Genomic DNA, 26,620 nt, shown 5'->3' on the forward strand with positions numbered 1-26,620 from the left:
TTGCACAACTGATTCAACGGTCCATACACTATCAAACAAGTTGCGCAACAAAGCGATGCGCAACGTTCCGTTGCACAACTGCATCACCCATGGATTTATTAAAATTTAGATTAAACTTTTTATTAAAAGTTGTGCATTGTTTGAGAAACAATCATTTCCTCAATTGCCATTGCGTCAATTATTATCGTATATACCCAAGATGATGTCGATGATACCAAAAAATGAAAATGAAAACAAAGAATTTGGATGAAAGAACTAAAATATTGTACAACGTAGCGCAACACACACATACACTACACAACGAGTTGCTCAAACAGTTCTGTTGCACAAAAGAATTCAAACATTCTTGAAACTCATCAATCAATTGCGCAACGCATCAGACACTACCATACATTGGCAACTCGTTGCGCAACAGCCTGCGTTGCGCAATTTGTTTGATAATGTATGGGCCGCTTAAACCCCTCTCAGATACTGGCTGCGCCCTGAGACTATATGATGAGTTATAACTCGTTATAACTCAAGAAAGTTACATTACTACAAGAAAGACACACAATAGATCTGTAGGGTCGCGGTGATTAACCCCCCCCCCTCTTCTATATTTAGTCTTGCTAAAGTAGTGCAAGATTCTTGCACTATTCTAATCAATATTTACTAGATACACTTTCTATATAGAACAATTGTTTTTCAGTATATATTGCATCAGCATTATTTCTTATAAAATTGTATGCAAAAGTCATAATGACTTCAAATAACTATTATAGTCACATTCTCATTTTTTTCACCTTTTTATTTTAGACTATTTCTCATATGCATTGCTCAAGTATTGTTAAAATATTTTATGAGTTAGAAACATTCTAGAAATTCAAAAACAACCTGATTTTAATCCATACAATGTGTTTGTCCAGCGATATTATTGAACTATTAATTATATTTTCAAATTAAAAACACAATTGTTTATAAGTATTGTTCAAACAAACAATTAAAACCATTAAGTAATAATTTATGAACATTTTTTAACTTTAATTTACTGTTAATTTATGTTTCTCTTAAAATCATGAAAATAAAAATTATTTATTAATATAACAAATAAATTTATATCTAGTGCATGCAAATCGATATTAAAAACAGTATTTTTATCCAATTTGGGACACCTTGTAAATTTAATATGTAAGGTACATGCACATATATACTCAGTGGGCGATAAGGGGGGAGAGGAAGTCAACACTAAGTAAATTTCCTCAACCTAGCTCCATATTGAAAACTAGTCTCGTGAATAAATACACTTTTGAACTGTTTGATTAATACTAATTTTATTATGTAAACAGTATATAGCGTATACATAGGTTTTCAATTAAATCTATTATATTTACATAACGTTAGTATGTAATAAATGCTTTTAAATATTGTTACTATCCTCCTGCATATAATTTTTGTCAAAAGTGCAAATTATGTATGGGTTTTTAAAAATTATCTTAATTATTATGTTATCTAATTAACTAAATTAAACTTGCATTAAAACAGTAATTGGTTAATCTTTAAAGTACCCTCGTATATTTAATTAAGAACTGCCATTTCCTTTTTAGATTGTCAGTGTATGCTCTGACTACTTTTGTCTAATATTTTGCAAAAAATAAACTTAAAAATTATGCTAATTGCTTTGTGCTTATACCGCTTAGTTTTTAGTGTGTTTAAAATCTCTGATGCGCTGTTTCAGAAAAATTAACGAGTATAATCTAAAATATAGAAAATATTTACTTAAATAACAAAATAGATCAGCTGAACCAAATAAAACCTGTTTTCAGTAAGTATTCTTAATTCTTCTGGTTATGATATATTTTTGTTATTTAGTGATAAATTTATGCATAAGGAAATTTTGGTAAACATTGAATAGATGTAAAAAGTATATTTCTTTAAGAGCTTGCATTATAGAGATTTTATTTTATAGACTTACCTTAGTACATAGTAGAGAGAAACGTAGAACAAATTATATATCGTGGTAAAGAGAATTCTAAAAATGAATCTCATTATTGCTCTATCGAACATCATTTGTACGGAATACGTATTGAGAGACAAATTCGAATTAAATAAATATTGTCACACCCTTGCAATGGATAAAACAAAGACAGAAAATGACAGACACTGTAAAGGCACTCATATTGTTCAATATCGTTCATGGAAAGAGCATTACACAAGCTAACTGATTCATTAAAAGTACCTATAATAAAAATTATTTTAGTGGGGTAATTAAATGTGAAATTTAATTGATTCATAGCTCAACCCTATAGGTTATCAATTTATAAAAAGAATAACTTTTTTATGTACTTATATAATTATATTATATTTTCCTTTCATAATTGATATTTTTTGAACCCATTCCAACATTTTTTGGTCTACTCTTGGTTGTTCATATAAATATCTTATCTTGTGCCATTTGTAAGCTTCTCACTCTCAAATAAATTTGACCCTTACTGTTTCTGATTTGATGAAGACTTGTAGATTTAGAGCCTCCAATTTCAATGGGCTCATTCTTCCATACCTGATATAGAACGCAGAATGTAGAATGAGTGAGGGGGGTTAATCACCGCGACCTTAAAGGTCTATTGTGTCCCCCTTTCTTGAGTTAGTCAGTAGAGGGTGCCTGGTATAGCGGCCAGGGTAGTCCCGTAGTATCCGGCATCGTCATACGTCTTGGTGCATTTTCCTGGCAGCGACACTACAGCCAGATGCAAGTGTGGATGTTCCTTCCAGCCAAAGTGGTGGAGGGGATTCCCCATAGCACTTGACTAGGACCTAGCGTCACCCTAGCACAGTTTCATCAGTTTTCATATGCCTAATGTAATACAGAAACTTCTAATATATCTTCTTAGTTTTAATTAATTATTAAATGAATATCATTCCTTGTAAAAGAATGTAATAGATTTATGTTATTTTGATTTTTATTTCAACAAAAAAAAAAACAAATCTTTTTGACCTTAAATGTAATTGGTTTCATTGTAATTATTTTACAGGATACGATCATGTTATGACTTACGCCCAATTTAAACACAGTGGACTAATTGGCAGGTGTGTTATTAGGGACGGAAATAATTATAGCAGTTTCATTACAAATTTATTGTATTAAGTCAGACAATTAGTGATGGGCATGTTTTCAATTAATGATACTTATATATGTCAGTGTACCAAGATTAAATATAGCAATATTCACTTACACATTTAAATCTATATAACTTGTAATAAAATTTGTTAAATTGACAAACTAATGTTTTTTATTCCTTTTTGTTGTGTTAGAATAATTGTGCTTTAAATACTGAGTATTTTGTCTACATACATCCAGGTAAACTAGTCGCATATAGAGTGCTTTTTCATATAATGCGTTTGTTTCTATTTAAGACAATTGATTTACTTTGATATATAAAAATTGTCGATAATAGCTGCTCATCACTATATCGTGTATTTGTATGTCTAGCATACTAGCACTTGGGAGTATCCAGCATTTCTACGCATTTCTACCTTAGGTTTGATTTATATGTTATAAAAAAAACGAATCACCTTGAGACTAGATAATTCGACATTTCCTTACTTTTATAATATGTGGGTAAGAATTAACTACAGAATAATAAAGCGTGGTTAATAATAAAGTTTTAATAAACTTGTATAACTATTTCAAAATCAAGTTATTCCCACGACAAAATTCACTTGAATTTATGTACATATTTATGTTTTTAATTTATGCAAGAATTCATTTGCGTTGATTTTTTAAAAACTAATATAACAAACTAGTTTTGAACAAAACCAATATTTACAGACATATTTAAGGGATAGTCTTTAAATTTTAAAATTTTAAATTTTTTTCAATAAGCTCTGATAAGCTTAACGTTTTCTGACCACGGCATATAAAACAATATTGTTTTATATGCCGTGGTCTGACTTTACTAGAATTTTATGGCTCAAATTGTTTGTAATGCACTTCTAACGATAGCAGGTAGTATGAAGAAGCACTTCGAAGAATACTTTATGAAACACCAGGGCCTATTTTTCACCTGATCGGGCCCTAAGGCCCAAGCAAAAATTCGGGCCCTCTTTTCCAATAAAATTCAAAAATTCTCTTGTTAGTTTGGGTTAAAAAATAACGACAATTATTTTTATTTTTATTTTTTTAATAATTTAAAAAAATAAATAAACATTATTATATTCAACAAAATAAATAATGAAAAAATAAACAACAATTAATTCTAATTTTAAAAAATAAATATTTTTTTTAATAATAATAAATTTACATTTGAAATTATGAATACTTTACATCCTTTAACGGGCCCCCCAGACTACCGCCTTATGGGCCTTATGGTAAAATAGGCCCTGTGAAACACCATACTAGAAATGGGGTGAAAGTCTTTGAAAGCATAATTTTGATTTTAGTCTAGTATGTTTGTCATTTTGATTTGTTCTTAAACAGATTTTAATTACATTTTATTGAACCAGCACTGTATCCACAAAAATATTTTAAAAAATAAATATTTTTTTTAATAATAATAAATTTACATTTGAAATTATGAATACTTTACATCCTTTAACGGGCCCCCCAGACTACCGCCTTATGGGCCTTATGGTAAAATAGGCCCTGTGAAACACCATACTAGAAATGGGGTGAAAGTCTTTGAAAGCATAATTTTGATTTTAGTCTAGTATGTTTGTCATTTTGATTTGTTCTTAAACAGATTTTAATTACATTTTATTGAACCAGCACTGTATCCACAAAAATATTTTTAAATTTAATTTGTGTGATGATGCATTCTCTCAGTACCTGTAGAGAGAGCCTACCTCGTATAACAATAAATATTGTCCAAAACCTAAGAATGGGACATTTTTTGGAAAATATAAGACACGTTATTAAACTGTCCCTAATTTTGATGGGCACGCTTGTATGCTATCAATAACTTTTTTATTTCAGAACCCTCGATTATGAATACTTATTGATTAAAATTACTTTATTATACAAGGATATAATCTACATATATAAAATGCTAATGTTTACCTGTGTCGCCTCTACTGAAGTAACGACTTGCTCTAGAAAGTTGCTTTTTTTACTAAAAGATAGCTAATTGGCTCTTCTAAAAACTGTTGTCGCCGGATTTTTGTTTTTCATTTAATTAAACAAAAAATAAAAAGTATTTTTTTTCTTGATGTCGTGGCGGATGCGCCAGCCTTCAACTAGCCTACATATATAAAATGCTAATATTTATATCTGTGTCGTCTCTACTGAAGTAACGACTTGCTTTAGAAAGTTGCTTTTTTTAGTAAAATATAGCTAATTGGCTCTTCTAAAAACTGTCGTTGCCGGATTTTTTGTTTTTCATTTCATTAAAAAAAAATAAAAAGTATTTTTTTCTGATGTCTTGGCGGATGCGCCAGGCTTCAACTAGTAATTATATATTTATCTTACTATCTACAATTTTTAAATTTTTCCTGCAGTGCCATCTAGGGATATATCTCAAAAGTAAAGAAAGTTGGATTTTTTATTTCGAGCCATGAATTCTATGAACTAATCCTTTTTCTTTAAAGAAGAATATATATTATATAGCATAAATAATATCTGTATTATGAATTTAAAATAATCCTAAACATATGTATATTAATAAAACATAAGCTCTAAATATATAATGCGATTTACACTGTCAATCCAACTATGGTACCCTATGGTACTAAAAGATACATGTAAATTCTACAGGTTTCTTTTTTTTCTTACGAGCTATTAATTGTATAATGTGTTGTATAACTATAATACTTGATAGCTTGATAGGATTTTATATTCCAACTTTTATTCAAACTTTCATAAAGTTCATATTATTATAAGTTTATATATTATATATTATATAATATTGTATAATTAAGTTTTATTTAACGATTATAATATAAAACATATGATATTACATAAATTGCTACTAAAATGTAAATTACAATATTTTTGCAAAAGCTTTATATCTGTGATTTTACTTTATCATTATTAAATTTTACATACTTTTATCAATTTTGCGTAATGTAATTTATATGAATGAATAGATACGTGATGTAACTCAGATATCGTTTCTTTACTCTTTTACCTGCTCATCTGTCCACGGGTTAGGGCTTAGCCATTGGTCATCAAATTTAAATGGGCTCGACATCTGGAAGGACGATAAAATTTACTAAGAGCTCTATTTCACAAGATCGCTCAAGACGTAAGATATGTGTGCATTTTCTTGAAATATACAAGAAAAATATTTGTGTGTCAAAATATTTTCTTTTTTAATTTTCTTTATCAGGAATAATTTTGTTAGACTAGAGAGTTTAAAATCAGTGTTGATAACACAACTATTATTACAATTATATAATATATTTTAAATTTAATTAAAATTTGGTTTCAATAATTTCAAAACGAGATTTGAGCTTTCTTCTGATAAGTTTAGGAAAACCTCGAACCATTTTTTGTAAAGATGTTGCTTGAATGAAGGAAAATGAAAATTAAGTAGGTACTGCTTCAATAAAAATGTGGTATCTTATCGGTTACAGTTTTCGGTATATGCAAATTATAAATTTTAATTTAAATAACTTTCAAGTGGTTGTGATTAATATGGCTTACTATTAAAACAGAAAATAGTAGCCCCACCAAATTTAAAAGGTTCATTCAAACCACAGTTCAAACGGTGCTGATCAGTTTAGTGTTTAGTCTTTCGATAGAATGAGAATTGGTTAACGTGATACGGTATGTTTCGGTCTTTTAATTAATGAGTGATTGTGCTTTTTGGTAAGTTTTACTCATGGTCTTTTTAACCTAGTTCACTTTGATACCTTCTAAGACCTTCAGTTTATTGTTAATATAGTATATTGGCGTTTTACTAATAATTTCGGTAAATAATTATGTAAAAGCTTTAAAAGCAAATTCTGATTTCTAGATAATATACCTAGTTCCTTCTTTTAGTTAAATTACTAAATGATTAGGTAGTTAAACAATTATTAAAAAATATAATCATTTTCAAGAAATATTATGAAATTTAAGATTTAAATTTAATTATCAAAATATTTGTTTTCTCTACATTGATAATAAGTTTAGTAAATGACTACGTAAAGCAATTATTATTAAAGCAATAAATTAATTATTAATTTATGATTAAATTTATCATTATTATTATGTTAAATGGAGAAGATTTAAATGTAATTCCCCCCCCCCCAAATTTGGATTTATATTATTTTTCTAGACTTGTAATATAGGTAATAATTTATATTCTTATTTATATTCCCATATCATGAATAAATAAATACATAATAACAAAAGAAAATTACTCATAAGTTATTCTTTCAATCATATAGAACCCAAGAAAAATAAAAGAGTTAATTTTTTAAATGCATCTGCGTTAGAAAACAAACAGAAACTACCTAAGTTTACAGAATTCTCTAAACTTTGTTGTAAGTCTAGCTTTTTATACCTAAACAAATTTACCCATTCACCAATGCTTAAATTTCAAGGGGTAATATTTCCATTTTTTTTTGTTTTGAAAGGGGCATTTAAAATGTCTAAATGTCATCATGTACTTCGAAAACACTTTTTAACACAGGTCTATTAAAACCGTTGATGTTCTGATAAACTGAAAAAAAATATGTAATGTCATTACTGTTGCATTACATATTTTTATTATATGAATTCATTTTTGTAATGATTTTATGTAATGTACGAGACACTAAATATATAAGAATTTCCTTTAATTTAATATTTAAAATATTTTCTCATAATAGTAACATTACATATATCTGTTTTTTTATTTCGTAAAATTATTATATAGTATGTCATTATATGCATTTTTGGGTATAATAGATAAGAATTGTTTTGCGAAGAATTAAGTTATTAAAGTATTCATTTCAGTCGAATATATATATTTTTAATTTTGAAATAATTATAAATGAACTATTTGCAGTCTATTAAATTGGGGATCAGTTTTGGTCAGTGAATTTTAAATGGTTTATTAGAATTATAATAATTTTATAATTAGAATAAAATAAATATTTTTTGCAGCTCTCAGGCCTAATGTCAAACTTTCTATTTTTGAGAAGGTATTATATTTTCATTTCAGCATGTAATTAAATTCTTTTACTCTGTTTTCTTTTTAAATAATTAGTGCTGAACGGTTCATGACTTGAAGAATCCTTTCTCCAGAAGAAAAAATGGATTAGAGTTAATTTAAACAGATTTTATGAGGTGGACAAAATTTAAAAGTAGATCGGTAAATTGTTTCTAAGCTGTTAAAACAGAAAATAGTAACCCCACCAAATTTACGAAACTCATTCAGGTCTTGCTGATCCACCGGTCAGTGCAGATTTGGCACTTACGCATTTCATTCCTGGTGAATGAAATTTATTTTATTCGGTCGCGCTCTACGGTATGTTTTGGTTCTTTAATTACTAAGCGAATTAAATTTGCGGGTAAGTTTGTATGCACTATTTCATTAATTATAATTTTGAATTAAAACTTAATAATATTTTACATTTTTGCGTTCCATAATAAATAATTTAAGTATTATTGAAAATTAGTTATAGTGAGTGTGAATTATAATATCGTTTTAATTTTGTAGCACATTTGTAAATTTTTATAAAATACTTTAACAGAAAAAAAAACGAAAATTCTCGAAATATTTCAACCCATAACAAAACTACCATAAAGGAAAATTACATTTCTCTAATTTCTATTGTTATAATTCCTTTAAACCGGTTGTTATTGTGAGATTGAAAAATATTTGATAATTTGTCAACTATATCGTTGAATATATTGAATCACAAAGAATGTGAGAAATGTACCATAATCAAATAGTATTAATTAGCAATACTTATCAATTACAAAAAAATATTAACTGGGATATTTAAACTAGTCCTTGAACTTTTTTTTTATCTCATTTTTTTCACAAATAAAAATACCGTGTCTTCATTTACTTTCTTTTAATTTATTCTTTTTTATTAGATTTTTTTAATTTACATTTAATTTGTTTTAATATTTACATGGAGATAGAAATACGTTATTGCCATCAATGCATTTAGATTATTTGGATAATTCTTACTGTTTTGATGCATTTTGTTGTGTGCATTATGTTCTTAGATTGCAAGGTCATTTTAAGAACCGAATAGATTAAATCAGAAAACTACAGCGATTACGCAAAAAATGAAAATATTTAACCTAAATTCTAAAGAGCTCGCGCTTAATCACAAAGTATTTATTCATTAAGCGGTAATAACAAACAAATAATATTTGCTGAATAGCCAATAATATAGAAATAATAAACAGAAATATTTGCATAGCAAATGTTACTTTTTTATTTCAATTAAAAAATCAAGTGATAATATAAAGATGCAGTGAAGATATTTCTAAACAATTTTACTCAAATAATACTAATAGACGAATTAAATTTATAATAGCAATCATATCAGATCAAAAACAATTTAGTTTATGTATACAACCCTGTTTTAACATTTTATTTCATTCATATTAACAAAACATATCATAAAGCCAGATGATATAAGACAGGCCTTTGTTGTTCTTAGCACAAATTCAAAGATAATCTGTATAATATATTTGAACTGGATGATTCCATAACAGCGTGAAGAAAAAAGGCGTTAAGCGTATATACAAACCTCGTCCTAGTGCGTTTCAGTTCGTGATGGAGGACTCTTAAGATTGCGTTATGCTGACTTAAGCATATGCGGCTTAGCAAAATTAGATCAAGCTGACAAGTGCATATGCATATCATCTCAGGTTTTTAGTGGCACGCTTTTAATCTGAGACCGCTAATCCTAATAATAATCGTCAGCATTATATTTTATTTCATGCGCGTACGAGATTTGTTTATTATTTTTAATAACTTTTTAAGTATTTCAGACAAACAAGAATTTTAATATTTATTATGAATTCCTTTTTGAGAAATATACGATTACTATGTATAACTAACTATACTAACTATAACAACTAAATATATTAAAATTATATTAAAAAAAACATCAAATATTAATGTTTCTTTTACATATTTATATATCTTTAAGAGGACTTATTATTTACAATAAAAAACTAAGCCCTAACCTTAAAGATCTATTGTGTCCCCCTTTCTTGAGTTATAATACTTATTATACAGTTTATAACTCATCATACATGGGGATCTCCCTGTTGTAGGGGGGGGGCGCAGAACATAATTAATTATTTTATAAAAAATGGTAAGGAAATTTGGTTAAAAAATAAAATAAAAAATTTTTGAAAAAATTGTCTGGAAATCAATTACAGAGTGTAAGTTTAAAATATAAAATATTATTCATGGTTCTTGAGAATCCTAAATTCTAAAAAGGTGTTATTATTTTATTAAATATTTATGGAGCTGGGTATCTAAGAAAATTATAAAAGATAAATACTTGAAAACTATTTTAAGCTTTTCCAAAAACCTGTTTTATTTTGTACATCCGTTTTAGTTTTACTGAAGTATTTTTTATAAATTCTGAAAACCCATCTACTAATTGGTGTACTTAAAAATTAAGAGAGCTCGTTTACCTTTGTATAATTTCTTAATTTTATATTTACCTTTTATAAAGATGTAGTACCAGTGCTTTCAGTCTATTGCAATATGCAATTGGTTATTTTTTAAATGTACATTTTGAAAAAAATATAGGAATTAAATTAAAAAAATATGTGTTATTAAAATCATTTGATCGTTCTTTACGCTGAGGATATAAGAAGTATCGAAGTTAAGTGCCTTTGATGACATTAGCTGTTCTTAAAATAAGATGCTGTATACAGAAATGTAAGAATAAACATTTCTTCTTTCTAAGAAGTGTATTGCTCTTATATTTGCGCTTAAAATGTTATTTATTTACCACGTGCAATGCCTGCAATATCTAGGTATTTTAAAATTTCCAAAATTCTTCTTATACTCATATTACACTTATTTGTTTTTCTAAGATTATATATATTCTTAAATTTACTTAGAACTTTTATTATATTTAAAATAACACCAAACACCATGCAAAAAAACTAAACAAAATAGATACGTCTTTCTTATTTGAAAATTTCCCAATTTTTAATGTCATCGAAGTACATTTTCAAATATAAGTAAGTACCAAAGTGATTGATTTAGGTAGTTCTAATTAGGCATATACTTACTTACGTAGATATTTTATAGTCTTAAAATGTGACATATTGATGCTTAAAAATGACTAATGGGAAAAATTAAATGGATATATGATCGGCGTAAAAAATACACCATGACAAATTGATGTCGCTTAAAAAAATATTGACGAATTTTAATTGGAAATAATGAATAGATTTGTTAGATATTTGGTACCACAAAACGAGACTTACCAGTTGCCTTAGCTAGAATTACTGATATGGACATTAATCGAGTTTGGAATACATAATAGGACAGTGAATATAGTGTGTCATTTAGTGTGTATTACAAAACACTATATTTTGATTTAAATATAAAGCAACTTAATCTGTAAGTAACCTCATCGAGTTATACCAAAAATTGATTTTTTTATTGGCGTCTGATTTTTTTTGCGTTTTACATAAAACTATATTATTTCTACATGTTTTCTGTACCGAATGATGCTAATATGTAAATTTCTACAGAAGACAAGCGCTGAATTTTAATTTACTACCGCATTATTCCACATTAAGGTTTTGAAATTGTTGGAAAATAAATATAAATTATGGCTCTTTTGTTTTTGAGAACAGAAAAGAAAAATGTATAATGTTTAAATATATTGGATAGATAGATAACTGAATTAGGCTACCTCAAATTTCTGGGTAGTCTTTCCCTGTATATCTACGAGTTTATTGAGTCAGAAATATGTAGCATAATACTTCTTGAAAAATTTCAATACTGTATTAATGAAGCTTCTTTTTAAGTAGATTTAAAGAAGAACTTTTAGCATAAAAACAGATGTATTTTGACATTAATTGTTTGTTTAAATGGCGATATTCCTGGTAGACTCAACTGCAATTTTATGTCCCTTGTTGAAATACGTCGCTGACATGGCTGACATACAAATTAACAACATAGCATTCACATTATACATTGCAGATTTGTTGAAATATAACAATTAAATTGTTAACATACATTGATTGCGAAGTAAAAGAAATAAGAATAATTAAAACTAAACTAACACGGTTTACTTTTTTATTCTCTATTCTATACAAATAATTTTCTATTGATTTTGCAATATTTTTAGTTTTTTTTTAGTTCAAACTAATTTATATCGAGGTTTACTAAAATTTTTACCTACGTCAAAAGAAAAAAAAATGTACTTTCCTAGTTTAAAATAAATTGACATTGGGTTTACCAGAATTCTGTATTATTTACTTTAATTGCATTTTCAAAATTTTACTCAATTACCAATGATCTTAAATGATAAATTACAAAACATTAATCTTTTTAAATTGACTATACAGAAAATTTTTATAGTATTGCTGTGGTTTTGCTAAATTTTCGAGTCAATAAACTAAAATAAAAATACCTTATTGGTTGTTGGTTAGCATTTAACAAAGAAGACCTAGTCAGGTAGCGCGGGCGTATAGGAAACATTAATCAGTGTGGACCAAAAATGTCAGACTAATTCGATACATTTTTGTGTGTCTGGTGACAAGTAAGGGTACGATTTTTCTCAGTAACCGATAAAAAAAACTGATATATAATATTCTTTATTTACGTTAAATGACAGATCTATTAAAGATATCTGAAGTTAAATGATGCTAGATGATATGGGGGAGGATATGGATTATAATAAATTATATTTAAAGATGATATGGGAGGCCATAATCTAAATATAAACCGTTCTTTAGTTTTTCTTCCTTAAAAAAATAGTCAGGAAGACTTCAAAATCAGATTATTATATGTTAAAATGAACAAAATATCGTACTATGTTAATATTAACATATTTAGGAATAAATTTAATTTCGCCAAGGCTGTGATTAAATACGTAATGATCAAATATCGGGAAAGAAAGAAGACTTACTTATTACAGACATTTTTGATACTTTCTGAATTAAAATCTCTCAAATTCTTTGTTTTTTGAATGTTACTGTATATTTTATGAGTAAAAATTCTGCATAAATTAATATTTTTATGCTTCAATTACATTTAAAAAAGGTAAAACTTCTCAAGGAGGTAAAGATACATATTATAATATTTAATTTTCTGCATCTTAAAAATTAAATGTACTGAAAATCTAATCTTGAAATAATTAGCAACTACACCGTTCTTTCGAAATAATGACTTCTAGTTTTGCAATGTGCTATTTACTATAGCCGATGTATGTGGATGGAGCACTTGAACTCATAGCCGTTGTTATTAATATAATTTAGGATAATAGTATGAAGGTTGTAGCCTTTGAAGGAGAAAGTATATAGCAACCTTCGTGCATGCCTGCTATAGACCATCATATCAATTATTCTAATTGTGTTCATCGATATGAAACACTTGCTCAACAAGGAACAAGTCTTTTAGGCATGCTAATTTAAAGGAGATGATATTATGTCAACTCGTATTTAGTCACGCGCATCATTTTTAGCAATGGAAACTTCAACATTTTTTTGAAAAAGTTTATCACTTAAACTTGAACAATTGAACATAAATATTAAGAGAACCAAAAAAATATCAATTTTCTAATAACGTAGGAATTCAATAACGTTATTCGGCTTTACACAATAGCATAACCTTTTCTAAAACTGTAGTTTTAGTCTTGGGAAATAGAAATAAAGCAAATTTACTTAAATATTCAATAAATATACATGAGAATATATGACTGCAAAAATATTTGGAAATATTATTATATAAACCATTATATTTAAAATGCAAGTAAAAAACTAGAAATATATTTTATAATTATTATAATTACCGATATTTAATTAATTTCAGATTTTGACAAGGAGTAATAGTATTATTAGCCATGTCGACGCTATTTAGAATTCATGGAGAATTTTGCACCAATCACCCATGGGAAGTTATTGTAGCTACGTTCACAATTATAGCCTGTATGTTAACAATTGAAAGACAGAATCCTGGATTTCCAATAAGGACGCAAAAACCCTGCTTAGATTGTCATCATGGGGTAAGACAAGTTTAATAAATCATTTTCATTTTTTCATATTCATCATTTCGATTAAAAAACTGAAAAAATTGTTTATATATTTTCCTCAGAATATTGCAAAATACAAATCAATGTTGTTTATCTATGGTATAATATTATATACAGGGTAGCACACCTCATTCGCCTCGGTTGACTCTACAAAAACGGAACGATGTACAAACAAAATATTTTATGGGTATATGGGGGAAGGAAATATAAAAGGTGTGAGAACTAAAATTCAAACCAAAGTTATATTTTTTCTCATGGAACACCCGGTATTTTACTTCATTTTTGGATCCTTGGACACAAAATAAGGCATTTATTATAAGAGTTAAATATGTTTACAAGCTTTGGTTTTTCAGATATTTGAAAATATTTGAATATGCATGCTATAATAAAAAAGATTCTAAACACCGTGTACAGTACTTTTCAGAATTAATTCTTGTACTGAATTTTAAGCAAGAAAAATAAACTTTACTGCAAAATTTGATTGCTTCGTTTAATGTGTACAGGGGTATCAACAATTGCTGGTCTATTTTAAATATTTATTTTACATAAAAACATCGTTATTTCAAATGCAATACTCTGTGGAGCCTAAAAAATAGCGGTGGTTCCATAAGAAAAAATATAACTTTGGTATGGATCTTAGTTCTGAAACACTGTATATTTCTAAATAGATAAATATTTGTGTCTTCCCACAATATACCCATAAAACATTTTGTTTTTAAATCTTTCCATTGTCGTATAATCAACCGAAGCGGATGAAGTGCGCCACCCTGTATATGTGACAAAAATCACAATATATTTTGCTTGAACTTTGACTATCGTAAATCATATCAAAACTGTCGAAAACCGGCCATAACATACGGAAAAATTCTTCTACGCAATGACTTTCTTATTTAGTTTATAGCAAGTATTATGGCAGGCAATTGACATTTTAGTATCCTCTTGAATAATCTTAGTTATAGGTTAAATGTATTCAGATCCCTCTATGCGTTTTATATCGCAAATAAGATAAATTGATTTACGTTAAGTGATAAATTTATGAGGCTGTGTAACGGTAAATTGCAATATTGTAATGCGTCTTTCGATTGAAAACACCCAAGTGCATTACAAAGCGCGTAAATTCATCTCGTTCGAAAATTATTGATTTAGGAGTTTAGAGAAACGACCGTTTTATTATAAACACAATTTGGATTTGTTTCATTTGCAAAAGAGTCAGTATAATGCTCTCAATACGAGACAGATTTTGTTTGTATTATACAAGGGTCAGGGGCGGATCCAGGATTCGGGAAAGGGGAGGCTAAACGCAAAAGCGACAAAAGTTTATAGTAGAACATTCGCAAAAATTTAAGGCAGATTGATAAGCAAATACAGGAAGACTGTCAAAGTTGTGTGTAGTGGGTCTACTAACAGGGCATTGTAAGCTATTAGCATCTGAAGTTGATGGGATTCAGGGACAAAGCCATGTGCAGATATTGCCAGTCAATCTGAAGAAAGAACGACAAAATTCCCAAAAATGATGCTTTAAAACACGTGGTACCCTTCTTTGATTCGTTTCTCTTTATCAATAGTATCATCAACTCATCTACTAAACAAACAAACCAATAAATTGATACAAATCTATGAAACTATCTAAACAATAATACAAGTCATTAGTTCCATTCCAAATGATTCATAAAATAGCATAAATAAATAAATCACACTATTTGTTATGTGTCTGGTTTAATTTTCATATTCATTTGACAATACGTAATTACACTAATTTGTCATAATGCCCAACAATAATATCAATTTCACCTTATTCAAATATGGGTCAATGAGTTTAGGTTATGTAATGCCTTTATAATTGACCAATTAAATAACTTTATAGTATTGCTTCATTTTTGATATGATAAAAATTAATAAAATTTAAATGCCACCTTAGCAATAATGCTTTTTAGATTGTGATGGCAATTTAATAATCTAATTCGATTTAATAAATCTTTAATTAGGTAATAATAATTTATTAATAAATGAGACGAATGATATTACGTGTTTTAAGACAAACTGGATTCGTGACTTAGGTAACGTTGAGTCAGTTGAGCTCCGTTAATGTTTATAATGATAGTTAATATCTTTTAGATGAGAACTTGTGACTCAATAATGCATCTTACGAAGGTCAACAGCAACAAGATCTTGGAGCTTTTTACACAAGCTCCGCACATAGTCTATATGTGCTGAAGCGGGAATAGAGCTCCTTAAAAATACAGAAGGAAGAAGTTAGCGCAATTTACCTCACTTCGGCATTGGCAAATCCTAGCAGTATAGTAAGAGAAACAATGCTATCCCGTCATAGATAAAAAGAACATCTGCCTATGATAATCAATGAAATCCCTCATGAAAATCCTCCATGGCTAATATGTCAAAGAATATGTCACCTGAAATATACCAACAACAGTTCCAGAAAATACTAGATCCACAACTGATGCTGGATGTGCAAATACTATCAACGGGTCAGCTTTTCAATCGACTTTGGGACATGAAGCATCAGCTTTCTTCACAGAACATTTTGCTATTTGAAAAGCCTTATCCTATGGTATCGAGGAATACAATCAAACTAGAGTGATAATTGTCTCTGACTCTGTAGAGATCGTGTCTAAAATTAATGACGTATTTGTCCAAGATCGTCTGAAACCAAAAATTCAGACTTTTATTCGAAAGTGTAGTGAAAGGGGAAACAAACTCACGTTACTATGGATCCCAAGCCACACTAATGTCCTTGGCAGCACAATGGCAGGTGAAACTGCTCAGCAAGCTCAATATCCTTATGTCTTCGTATTGGGCATACTGCAGTGACACATGCATATCTGCTTAAAGGCAAAATGCCTCTAATGTGCATAGTCTGTGATGTTGAGTTGACAGTACACACATTATATGTGAATGTCCTTAATATATGATAGAAAGAAGTACATTCCAGATACGTGGTGAAATTCGCAGAAATTTAGCTGAAGAAGGAAAAAATAAATATATTTTAAAAACTTTATGAAAGATATTAACAAATCACCATCTGTGATACTCTGATATAACTACATACTTACCTACTTTTCTTGTTTGATTTTCTCTACATTTTTGGGTTTGTTTTTGATCTTTTTATCACTCAACTTAAAATGTGCATGTTAATTTAAATTTTTCAATTATCCTTGTAAAGGATTTATCCGTAACGTGTAGTCCATGGCTAATGATCCCGGTGATCGATGTCTAGGAAAAAAAGATAACAATGTTCAATTAATTTTTCTTAAAAACCTTCATCCTATATTCACATTATTGTAATATTTATAAGCAATTAAACAAAAGATAGTTATAAATGTACTAAAATTGCGGTTGTAACAAAATAAAGCTCTAACTGTGCTACTATGAGTTTAAATATAGCATTCTGCGAGTATGCTCTCATTCAACTGATGTATTTACAAAACAGAACATAAAACATTGTTTACTTATATGATATAGTAAGTACATAACCAGAAAGTCTGAGAAATATCTGTTGTTTTTTGCAAAAGTCTCAAATCTTTGTAAAAGTATTTAGATTCGATGGAATTAACCTATGAAATGATTTTAAATTTGCAAAAAAGATTACTTTCTTGTAGTACTACCACTAAGAATGTATTTCTTTCAGATTGATGACAATTCAGCTGATATTATTGTGATGACGATTATTAGATGCCTTACTGTTCTCTACTTCTATTATCAGTTCAGGAAACTCTTGAGTTCGAAATACGTACTTGGTAAGTAAATTATATAGTAGTATAGTGGAAAATGTCATCGAAGTAGCCACTAAATAGAGTTCATATTAAAGATTTTTTCTCCATATAGTCTTTATTTTTGAATGATTGATTAATTTTTTAATATCTTTGAATTTATGTGGTGTAAAATAGTTATTTTGGTATTTAAATTTCATTGGTCTGTGGAAAAAAGCTATAAGGAGTGCAGGAAAATAATTAGGCCCCGAACTAGTATTTTTTAACTATTATATAGGTAAATTTTTAAAGTACTATTATTATGTATACAGGGTGTTTCCATCTCTCGTGGGGAGATTTCTCACGTAAAAATAAGATTTATTTTTATAGGTCCGATTCTGCTTTGTTTCGTAGCTACAAGGGGTTAATTTTTAAACAAAACAGAATCGTTGATATGAAAAATGAATCTTATTTTTCCGTGAGGAATCACCCCACGAGAGATGCGACATGTTACTTGAAATACCCTGTATAATTCCAAAAAATGAAAATCCTGAACAATTTCTTGTCAATTTTTTGATTTTTTGTTTTTTAATATAAAATAATGGCTTCAATGAAATTCTGTATTAACATAAGCGTTTGTATTATTTCAGTTTTGTATCTTACAAAACTACAATATCAACAGGTGTTTCAATGTATTTCTCATACCTACTAATATGACCGACTTAAGAACAGAGTTGTTACAAAATATTTTTCGTTTTGGAATTTTTTATGAATGCTAAAAATGCCACAGGATCAATTAATTAACAGTCAGTATTTAAGGCGTTTATTTTATTTTAGCTTTTTGACAACTAGATAACCTGGGAGAGGTAAAAATATAAAATATTAATATTATATATATATAACCGTATACGTATTTTTTTAATAAAAGTTAACAAGCAAACACACTTTTATTAGTCGCTTTCCCTAAATTTACCTGCATACATACATTAAAAGTAAACAACTGTTACAGTTTTCAATAGTTGGTTATCTCAAAAAATAACAGGTATAAAAACAGCAAGCGCTATACTGCTTATTTGGACGGGCTTTCAGAGTAACTGTTGCCTTTGTCACAACTGAACTGACTCAGTGCCTCTGATGATCGATAATCATACAAAAGCAGAACTGGTTGTTATTACTCTCTATACAAGCTACAACAGTTACGGCTATAAAACAAAAACTGCTACTGCAAAAAATAACAGTGATTCTAATGTTCGAAAGCCTGGTAAATATTATTTGGTGATTCCCAAATTCACAAATAGAACATAAATCTGTTATTTCAGGCTGTTGTTTCAACTGTTATTTGGAAGTAACAGTTTTGTTTAAATTGTAAATTGATATTTTTTATGTTAATTTATATTTAAAACATTTATAAACTAAGAAACAGTAGTATGTTAAATTAACGTTTGTAATAGCCAACAGAATATCAAAATATGTACTGGCAAGTTTTCATACAGGGATACATCAGTAATAGAATTATTGAAATAGTTGAATATGCATCTAACAAAATCCATGTTTCGCTCTTGCTTTCTTCGCTCAAAACTGGTTCGATAATTTTAATAATAAAGACAGAAAATCTGATATATGAAGAAAGCAGAGTGAAAATGATTTCAAGGTCGGAATCTTCGGCCGTATATGCAGCATGTCATTCTGTGCGGAGAAAGTCAATGTCACTTTTACATCACGATCGATTGCCACCTCGTAACTTCTTTATGTAATTATTGCCGCAAATCAATTTTTGTATTTTACACATGTATTTCAATTAATATTCACAATGATTACGGCAGAATGAATTTTAATAACTTAATTTTAATATGAACCACTACATAGTACACTACATCATGGGAAAGCATGCAGGAACGAATATTTGACATATTTGAACATATTCGGACGGCATTGAGGTATTTGCAATGAATTAATTAATTGGTTTTTAATAAAATGTTAATGAAACGTCCACCTGTTTTACTTCCTTTTTTTATAAAATTTGCATTATTTTCCGCAATTTTTTTAAAATTTGTTTTATATAGCTCTTTGTTATGGCATTTTACAAAAATAATAGGACATCAATAACTAAAATGCTAATTTACACGTATCCAGTAGCTGGCGCCAGTATCACTGGTCCGTGCCAGTTACTAGCGCGAAAAAGTATGAAATATGTATAAATAGATTTCTATTATATTTTCTATATTTAAATAATAATTATAGGAAATTAGAACGGAAATAATTAAAAACGCAAAAATTTCTATGTTTAGTTATTTCTAAAAATTTGTATTGTAACACCTAGATAGAAATATTGTTTTTCGTAATAAGTTCATATAAATAAATATTTTATCATCAACGTTAATAAATGTAAGAAATATTAGTTAATATAATATAATAAAAATTTACAGTACCATTTTAAGCTCTACAGGGTGAAACAACGATAGAAAATACTTCATTCTTTTATTTGTTTGTGGAATTACGAATAGATGTTAAAGTGTTGAACACCAAATTATTTACTTTATTTTTAGATTCTTCATATATCTCGAAACAAATTAAACCTGCTTTGATTCTATACTCTATCCTTGGCTCACCCTGTATATTTCTTCTAGTAATTTTAAATACTACACAGTCTCTCAATGCCGCAATACACTGTAAAAACTACTATTTTTAGCGATATTTCTTAAGTTTTGATATATAATTTACACTGAAATTTTTCTTGTAAACCATGATGAGGAAAACAGCAGAAGTTAATTGGCAATAAATTAAAAAAACACTAAAATATCCACCAATGGCTTGGAACAATGTGTGCCTCTCGAATTCCTGACCCCAATTTCTATACACATTTCTTACTATACCATTTTTCGAAAATCACTTCCTATTCTTATTTTATAATTTGTATTGAGGTGGAGGCGTATTATTTTTTCTTGTAATTCTAGGGTATTGACTTCTTATTGACTATTATTTCTTTAGCTGTTGTAAGATTTTAGCCTGCTGTGAAACCTGCCGTTGTCCTATATATCGATTTTCAGTTGGTACTAATAATACATTAGCTGGTTTACATTAGAACTTTTTTGCCTGACGTTTTAAGTGCATACCAGATTCTTGTTTAAAATAAGAAATAAAAAGTTTTTAGCACTAACTGTTAGTAAAATAAGCCATATTAACAATTTAGGTCATTTGGGAGATTCAGAATCCAATGAGCATAATTTCTTCATATCAGTGGCGTAACTTGACAACTGGGGGCCTCAGTGCCATATGCCACTGCTTCATATCCAACTTTTTCTTAAAAACTTTATACAGAATAGTGCGATAGATTCGTGGATAGCTACAATATACATACAGATATATCATAGCATTTTGGGGAAGCTGTAATTGTACATTAGCAATAAACATGATCAAAAAGTCTCATAATCAAGTATGTTTTATATGATGACATACAACCAAGTATATTGTGATATTACATTAAAAAAAAATAAATATCAAAAGTCCAAGCTCTTTGATCATATTTTTTTATAACAACTGGTTAATTAATAAGCTACTTCGATGTCTGATAAAATAATTTAAACTACACTGGAGGTATATGTTCGAAAACATCTTATTTTTGTTTTTAGGTATTGCTGGTTTATTTACTGTATTTTCCAGCTTTGTCTTTACTTCAGCTGTATTAAATATTCTCAGGATAAAAACAAGCGATCTAAAGTAAGTTTCCAACATTTAAATTTAATGGAAACCTATATTAATATCAAATCTTGGACTAATTCAAATAATTTATTTTTAGAGATGCTCTGTTTTTCTTCCTTTTGTTAACTGATCTACCTAAAGCAGCAACATTAGCCAAGTTCGCTCTGAATGCTAAAAACCAGAATGAAATGAAGAACAATATTGCTAAAGGGTTATCGGTTTTAGGACCCACGATAACGCTGGACGCTGTAGTTGAAACGCTTGTTATTGGTGTAGGAACACTATCAGGTAACTTTGTTGTTTTTCTTGTTATTTTTCTATAAGCCCTCGTATTTCATAACCCACTAAGCGGAAATACAGCGTATTGGCACGGTATTGGTGAGCCGTAGAAACTTTGGCTGTAATGTAGATATCAAAGTCGGTATTATTTTTTTACGTATAAACGATGATGAAATGTTAACATCGTTTTCTATTAAATATCTATTTAACTAATTCTACTTTATTAATTATTTTGTCATTTATTTGACGTTATAGTTAATGATAAAAATATTAAATTTTATTTTATTTTGCGTATATAAATATACCAAGTGTAAAGATGTAAACAGAAACTTTAAGAATAGCTTACTTATACAGGGTGAGTCTTGTATAAATGCAAATATTGAGGTCTGGTAGATCTTGATAAAAGACACATATTTTTTCTTTGCCGTTTTCAAATAAGTCCAAAATAACCGAGTTATTTTATTTTGGAAATTAAAAAAAAAAATGATTTTTTGCTTAAATTTTTGAGAACCACCGGATTTTTTTTGAATTTTCTTTCTTGTAAATTAAATCTACTACCTTTCTTTCTTGCCATTTTATCAAGAAATTATGTTTTTTACCTAAAAACTAAAAAAATGCCGAATTTGTTTTCAAAAAAATCCAAATTTTCAAAAAGTTGCGAGAAAACCCACATAATCGTGTTTCTGGGGTCGAAATATACTCCCCTAAAAATATTTGCACTTATTTAAGACTCACCCTGTATATAGAACTAATATAGATATTAATATCTACCAGATGTGGTTATACAGGTTTATTGCTAGTAATTATGGAAATTGGTAAACATTATGGATTATTTTATGGATATATATATATATATATATATATACGAGGGTTGTCTGAAAACGTTTTTCTTCTGGTCTCCAATTTTAATAACATTTCATAAATTTATACTTAATTATTATTTAGGATAGCTATTAACAAAATATTCCTTTTTAGGTGTACAAAGGTTAGAAATGTTATCCTGGTTTGCTTGCTTATCGGTATTAGTTAATTACGTAGTGTTTATGACATTCTATCCAGCATGCTTGTCATTAATATTAGAGGTAACAGATTTAACCTTTAATGAATAAGGATTTTGATTTGATATTTTGAAATGTTTTTTTAGTTATCGAGATGGACAAACTTCTACAAGGCTAGAGAGTCTTTGCTTAACATAGCATTTAAAGAGGAAGACCACAAGTCGAACCCGGTAGTTCAGCGAGTAAAACTAATTATGTCAGTCGGTCTCTTATTGGTTCATGCTCAGAGGTATTGAATATTTGAATATCAATCAAAACTTAAAATAACTCTATACAGAAATATGCAAATAGCCAATAGCTTGTTCATAGGGATATTTTTCTATTGCGTTACATAGATTTTAGCAGAGATTACATATGGCAGTTTTTCTTATTTGAAAACTTTTTAGTCGTTGGTCATTCGAAAATAACGATGTGCACATTATGAGGCCGCTTGTTCAACAATCTCTCAATCGCACCGAAGAACTAATAAGTCCACATGAGCTATTTTTAAGGTAATTATGCTTATATAAGGATATTTATAAGAAATATTTATAATACGGTATTATAGGAACATTAATATTTATATGTATATTCAAGCTAATGCCTACGTTTGAATTTCTACTTTTTTTTAACTAATAAGTTTGAGACATTTATTAGACATAAATTTCAACAGGAATTCTATGTGTAGAGTAAAATAGTGATTACTTTCTATAATTCTATAAATTTAAATTTCGTGTCCTACTTTAATTTATGATTGGCCAAAACCTTTAAGCTTGAAATGTAAATATCCACAAATCATCAATGAAAAATCCTTCTTATATATAAAGCTCAATCTTACAGGTGGTTGACGAATAGTACTAATTATATAGTATTACTGGTTCCTTTAGTAATACTTGTTATAAAAGTATTATTTTTCCAAGAAAAAGTGGAAAGTGTTAAACAAATAGATAAGCCTATGTCAAAGCCTAAAACACCAGAAGTTAAATCAATGCCGATATTCCGTTTTAATGATGGTAATCATCACATTACTGTGTCAAAAATGAGTTAGTACTTAATGTGATTAATTTTAGAACCATTATTCGCGGACAAGCAAATTCAAACGTCAAACACTGACCAAGTTGAAGGTGACTTCCCTCCAGATGAACCCATATCCAACTTATGCAGAAGTTTAGAAGACTGTTTAAAAGTTTACAATAATATTGACTTGGGTGCTACAGCCCTTTCAGATGACGAAGTACTGCTTCTGATAAAGAACAAGCACATTGCTGCATATCAAGTTGAAAAGGCAGTCGATGATCCTGAACGTGGAGTAGGAATAAGAAGAAAATTGTTAGAAAGGGATCTTCTAGTAGAATCGCCAGTTTTAAAGGATTTGCCATATAAAAATTATGATTATTCAAAGGTAAAGTTGTGCTTCATTTATAAAAAGTAAATTAACTGTGTTGATCAAGATCTCTTTTTAAACATAGATTTTTTAAATTATTTCTGAATATATTTTAGGTCATGGGAGCATGTTGTGAAAACGTCATTGGTTATATGCCAGTGCCAGTTGGATACGCAGGCCCACTTCTTCTAGATGGGAAAGAGTTTCATATTCCTATGGCTACCACGGAGGGGTGTCTTGTAGCTAGCACCAATAGGGGATGTAGGGCTTTGAGGATAAACGGAGTAAACAGTAGTGTAGTTGGAGATGGCATGACTAGAGGACCAGTTGTCAGATTTCCTTCAATTGTCAGAGCCAGGTAATCAGAATTTAATTAATACCAAGTGTATTATTCTATAATTCCAAAAGATTCATGTTCATAATTACTGACGTTTGAAAGACATGCTTAATCATTAGTGATTATCATCGCTGGTTTTAAAAAAGTTGTATTTAAAAGAACCAGGAAGCGCATTGGCTTATTTTAAATTTTCAACAGAATTCACTTTTATAATATATAATAATATATAGATATTTTTAGCGATGCAATGAAATGGATGCAGGACAAAGAAAACTACGTAAAAATCAAACAACAATTTGACTCGAGCAGTAGATTTGCTAGACTCCAAAGAATGACAATAAAAATTGCTGGAAGATATCTATTTGTAAGATTTGTTGCAACTACAGGAGATGCTATGGGAATGAACATGATATCAAAGGGTACGGAATTCTCTTTGAAATATGTGCAACAAGTATTCACAGACATGGAAATTATGAGTCTCAGTGGCAATTTTTGTACTGATAAGAAATCAGCAGCCATCAATTGGTGAGTAAATATTGTTATTATTTGGTAACAGTGGATTTTTTAACAAGGGTACGGAATTCTCTTTGAAATATGTGCAACAAGTATTCACAGACATGGAAATTATGAGTCTCAGTGGCAATTTTTGTACTGATAAGAAATCAGCAGCCATCAATTGGTGAGTAAATAATTCAACATTACATATAACAAAAAAAATTGCTTCTCTATATTTTGTTTAAAAATATTAAGAATATTTTGTTTATGCTTAGTTCCCTGACTTCGTCGAAGCTGTGTTTCTTAAGGGGCCGCCACTGGGGTTTTTGAATAGGTACTTTATATATTTGAAATTATTTATTCTTTTTTTCAGGATTGAAGGTAGAGGTAAATCAGTAGTGTGTGAGGCTGTTGTACCAGGTCAAATAATAACCGATGTATTAAAAACCAGCGTACATGCTTTAATAGATGTTAATAATTCGAAAAATCTGATTGGTTCTGCAGTTGCAGGCAGTATAGGCGGTTTCAATGCACACGCTGCAAATATAGTTACTGCAATATTTATAGCTACAGGGCAGGATCCAGCTCAAAATGTTAGTAGCAGTAATTGTATGACGTTGATGGAAGCATGGGGACCTTCTGGGGAAGATTTGTATATATCTTGTACCATGCCTTCTATTGAAATTGGTAATAAAGAACTATTATTATTTCTTGAATAATATAATTTATAAAATATTTTTTTAACAGGAACCATTGGAGGAGGTACAATACTGCCTGCCCAGGGAGCTTGTTTAGACATATTAGGAGTGAAGGGTGCCAATTTGTCTGAACCCGGTGCTAATGCTTGCCAACTGGCTAAAATTGTATGTGCCACTGTGTTAGCTGGTGAATTGTCTTTAATGTCAGCCTTAACAGCTGGACACTTAGTTAAAAGTCATTTAAGGCATAACAGATCAACGACATTACTATTACAAGCTTTTGACAGAAGTAAAAACATGTATTTACCACCATGCAAGGACAATATTTGAAATTTAGAATAAAGATAATTGGAAGGAATAAAGATGGACTAGAGAAATGGGGTTTTAATGTGCAAGATGATTGTATAAAATTAGATTTAGTTTGGTTTACAAACTGATAGTAAAGTCACGGCCAAATTTAACTTTATTTGACATAGGCACTAAGTAAGAAAGTATGATCCAATTAATTATTTTTAAAATATTTATAATATGTATGTTGAACATGCATATAATAGGAAGTATAGTTTAATAATGCTTAGGAAATAAATGATTTTGTGACGAATTTTTATAATAAAGAAAAGTGAAATAGAAAGTGGATAAAGTATTTTTAGATTTAAAACACAAGGATTAGAATAATGTTTCTGTTTCATGGATTTCTTTACATGGTATATCCTAAGTGTACCAATAAAAAAGAATTTTGTCAATATTGTACCTTATTTTCTGTAATGTAAGCTTTTGTCTTAAATACGTTCTTACATGTAGTCAGGAGAAATGAAAATAAAATAGAAAAAAATATTATCTTTTTCTTA

At 28.8% G+C, this 26,620-nt stretch overlaps 2 protein-coding genes and 2 long non-coding RNA genes across 10 annotated transcripts in view; 2 read left to right on the forward strand and 2 right to left on the reverse strand.

Annotated features, from left to right (window-relative positions):
* The window catches only part of LOC115876680 (facilitated trehalose transporter Tret1-like), a 40,810-nt gene extending 38,749 nt beyond the window's left edge, over positions 1 to 2,061 (reverse strand). Inside the window, exon 1 of the mRNA XM_030892557.1 lies at positions 1,952 to 2,061. Within this exon, the coding sequence (XP_030748417.1) occupies positions 1,952 to 2,046 (95 nt within the window). The 5' untranslated portion in view covers positions 2,047 to 2,061. The remainder of the gene's footprint in view (positions 1 to 1,951) is intronic.
* Positions 1 to 3,233, forward strand: part of LOC115876681 — a 34,755-nt gene extending 31,522 nt beyond the window's left edge. Inside the window, exon 3 of the long non-coding RNA XR_004049184.1 lies at positions 3,009 to 3,233. This is a non-coding gene — a long non-coding RNA (uncharacterized LOC115876681). The remainder of the gene's footprint in view (positions 1 to 3,008) is intronic.
* Positions 3,234 to 6,073: 2,840 nt separating this feature from the next.
* Positions 6,074 to 26,599, forward strand: LOC115876682 (3-hydroxy-3-methylglutaryl-coenzyme A reductase-like). Of its 6 annotated transcripts, none has more exons than XM_030892564.1 (15): positions 6,074 to 6,215; positions 13,917 to 14,109; positions 17,783 to 17,891; positions 21,473 to 21,560; positions 21,640 to 21,830; positions 22,797 to 22,903; positions 22,966 to 23,108; positions 23,266 to 23,370; positions 23,699 to 23,871; positions 23,929 to 24,260; positions 24,359 to 24,600; positions 24,820 to 24,998; positions 25,153 to 25,258; positions 25,448 to 25,761; positions 25,822 to 26,598. In XM_030892564.1, exons 2-15 carry the CDS (start codon positions 13,948 to 13,950, stop codon positions 26,100 to 26,102), a joined length of 2,532 nt encoding a protein of 843 aa, XP_030748424.1. In that variant the 5' UTR covers positions 6,074 to 6,215; positions 13,917 to 13,947; the 3' UTR covers positions 26,103 to 26,598. The 6 variants fall into 6 exon arrangements, with proteins under 6 accessions (XP_030748424.1, XP_030748425.1, XP_030748422.1 ...); XM_030892565.1 differs by lacking the exon at positions 6,074 to 6,215 and adding an exon at positions 6,488 to 6,502; XM_030892562.1 differs by lacking the exon at positions 6,074 to 6,215 and adding an exon at positions 6,570 to 6,781.
* Positions 15,795 to 17,679, reverse strand: LOC115876684. 2 transcript variants are annotated; one of them, XR_004049187.1, is made up of 4 exons: positions 17,430 to 17,679; positions 17,208 to 17,367; positions 16,857 to 17,114; positions 15,795 to 16,797 (listed from the first exon to the last, which is right to left on the reverse strand). It is a non-coding gene; the product is annotated as an uncharacterized LOC115876684 (long non-coding RNA). The 2 variants fall into 2 exon arrangements; XR_004049186.1 differs by having other exon boundaries at positions 17,208 to 17,676.
* Positions 26,600 to 26,620: the final 21 nt, after the last annotated feature.

The sequence above is a fragment of the Sitophilus oryzae genome, unplaced genomic scaffold, assembly GCF_002938485.1.
Source record: "Sitophilus oryzae breed Bouriz unplaced genomic scaffold, Soryzae_2.0 scaffold_1440_pilon_pilon, whole genome shotgun sequence".
Lineage (NCBI taxonomy): Eukaryota > Metazoa > Arthropoda > Insecta > Coleoptera > Curculionidae > Sitophilus > Sitophilus oryzae.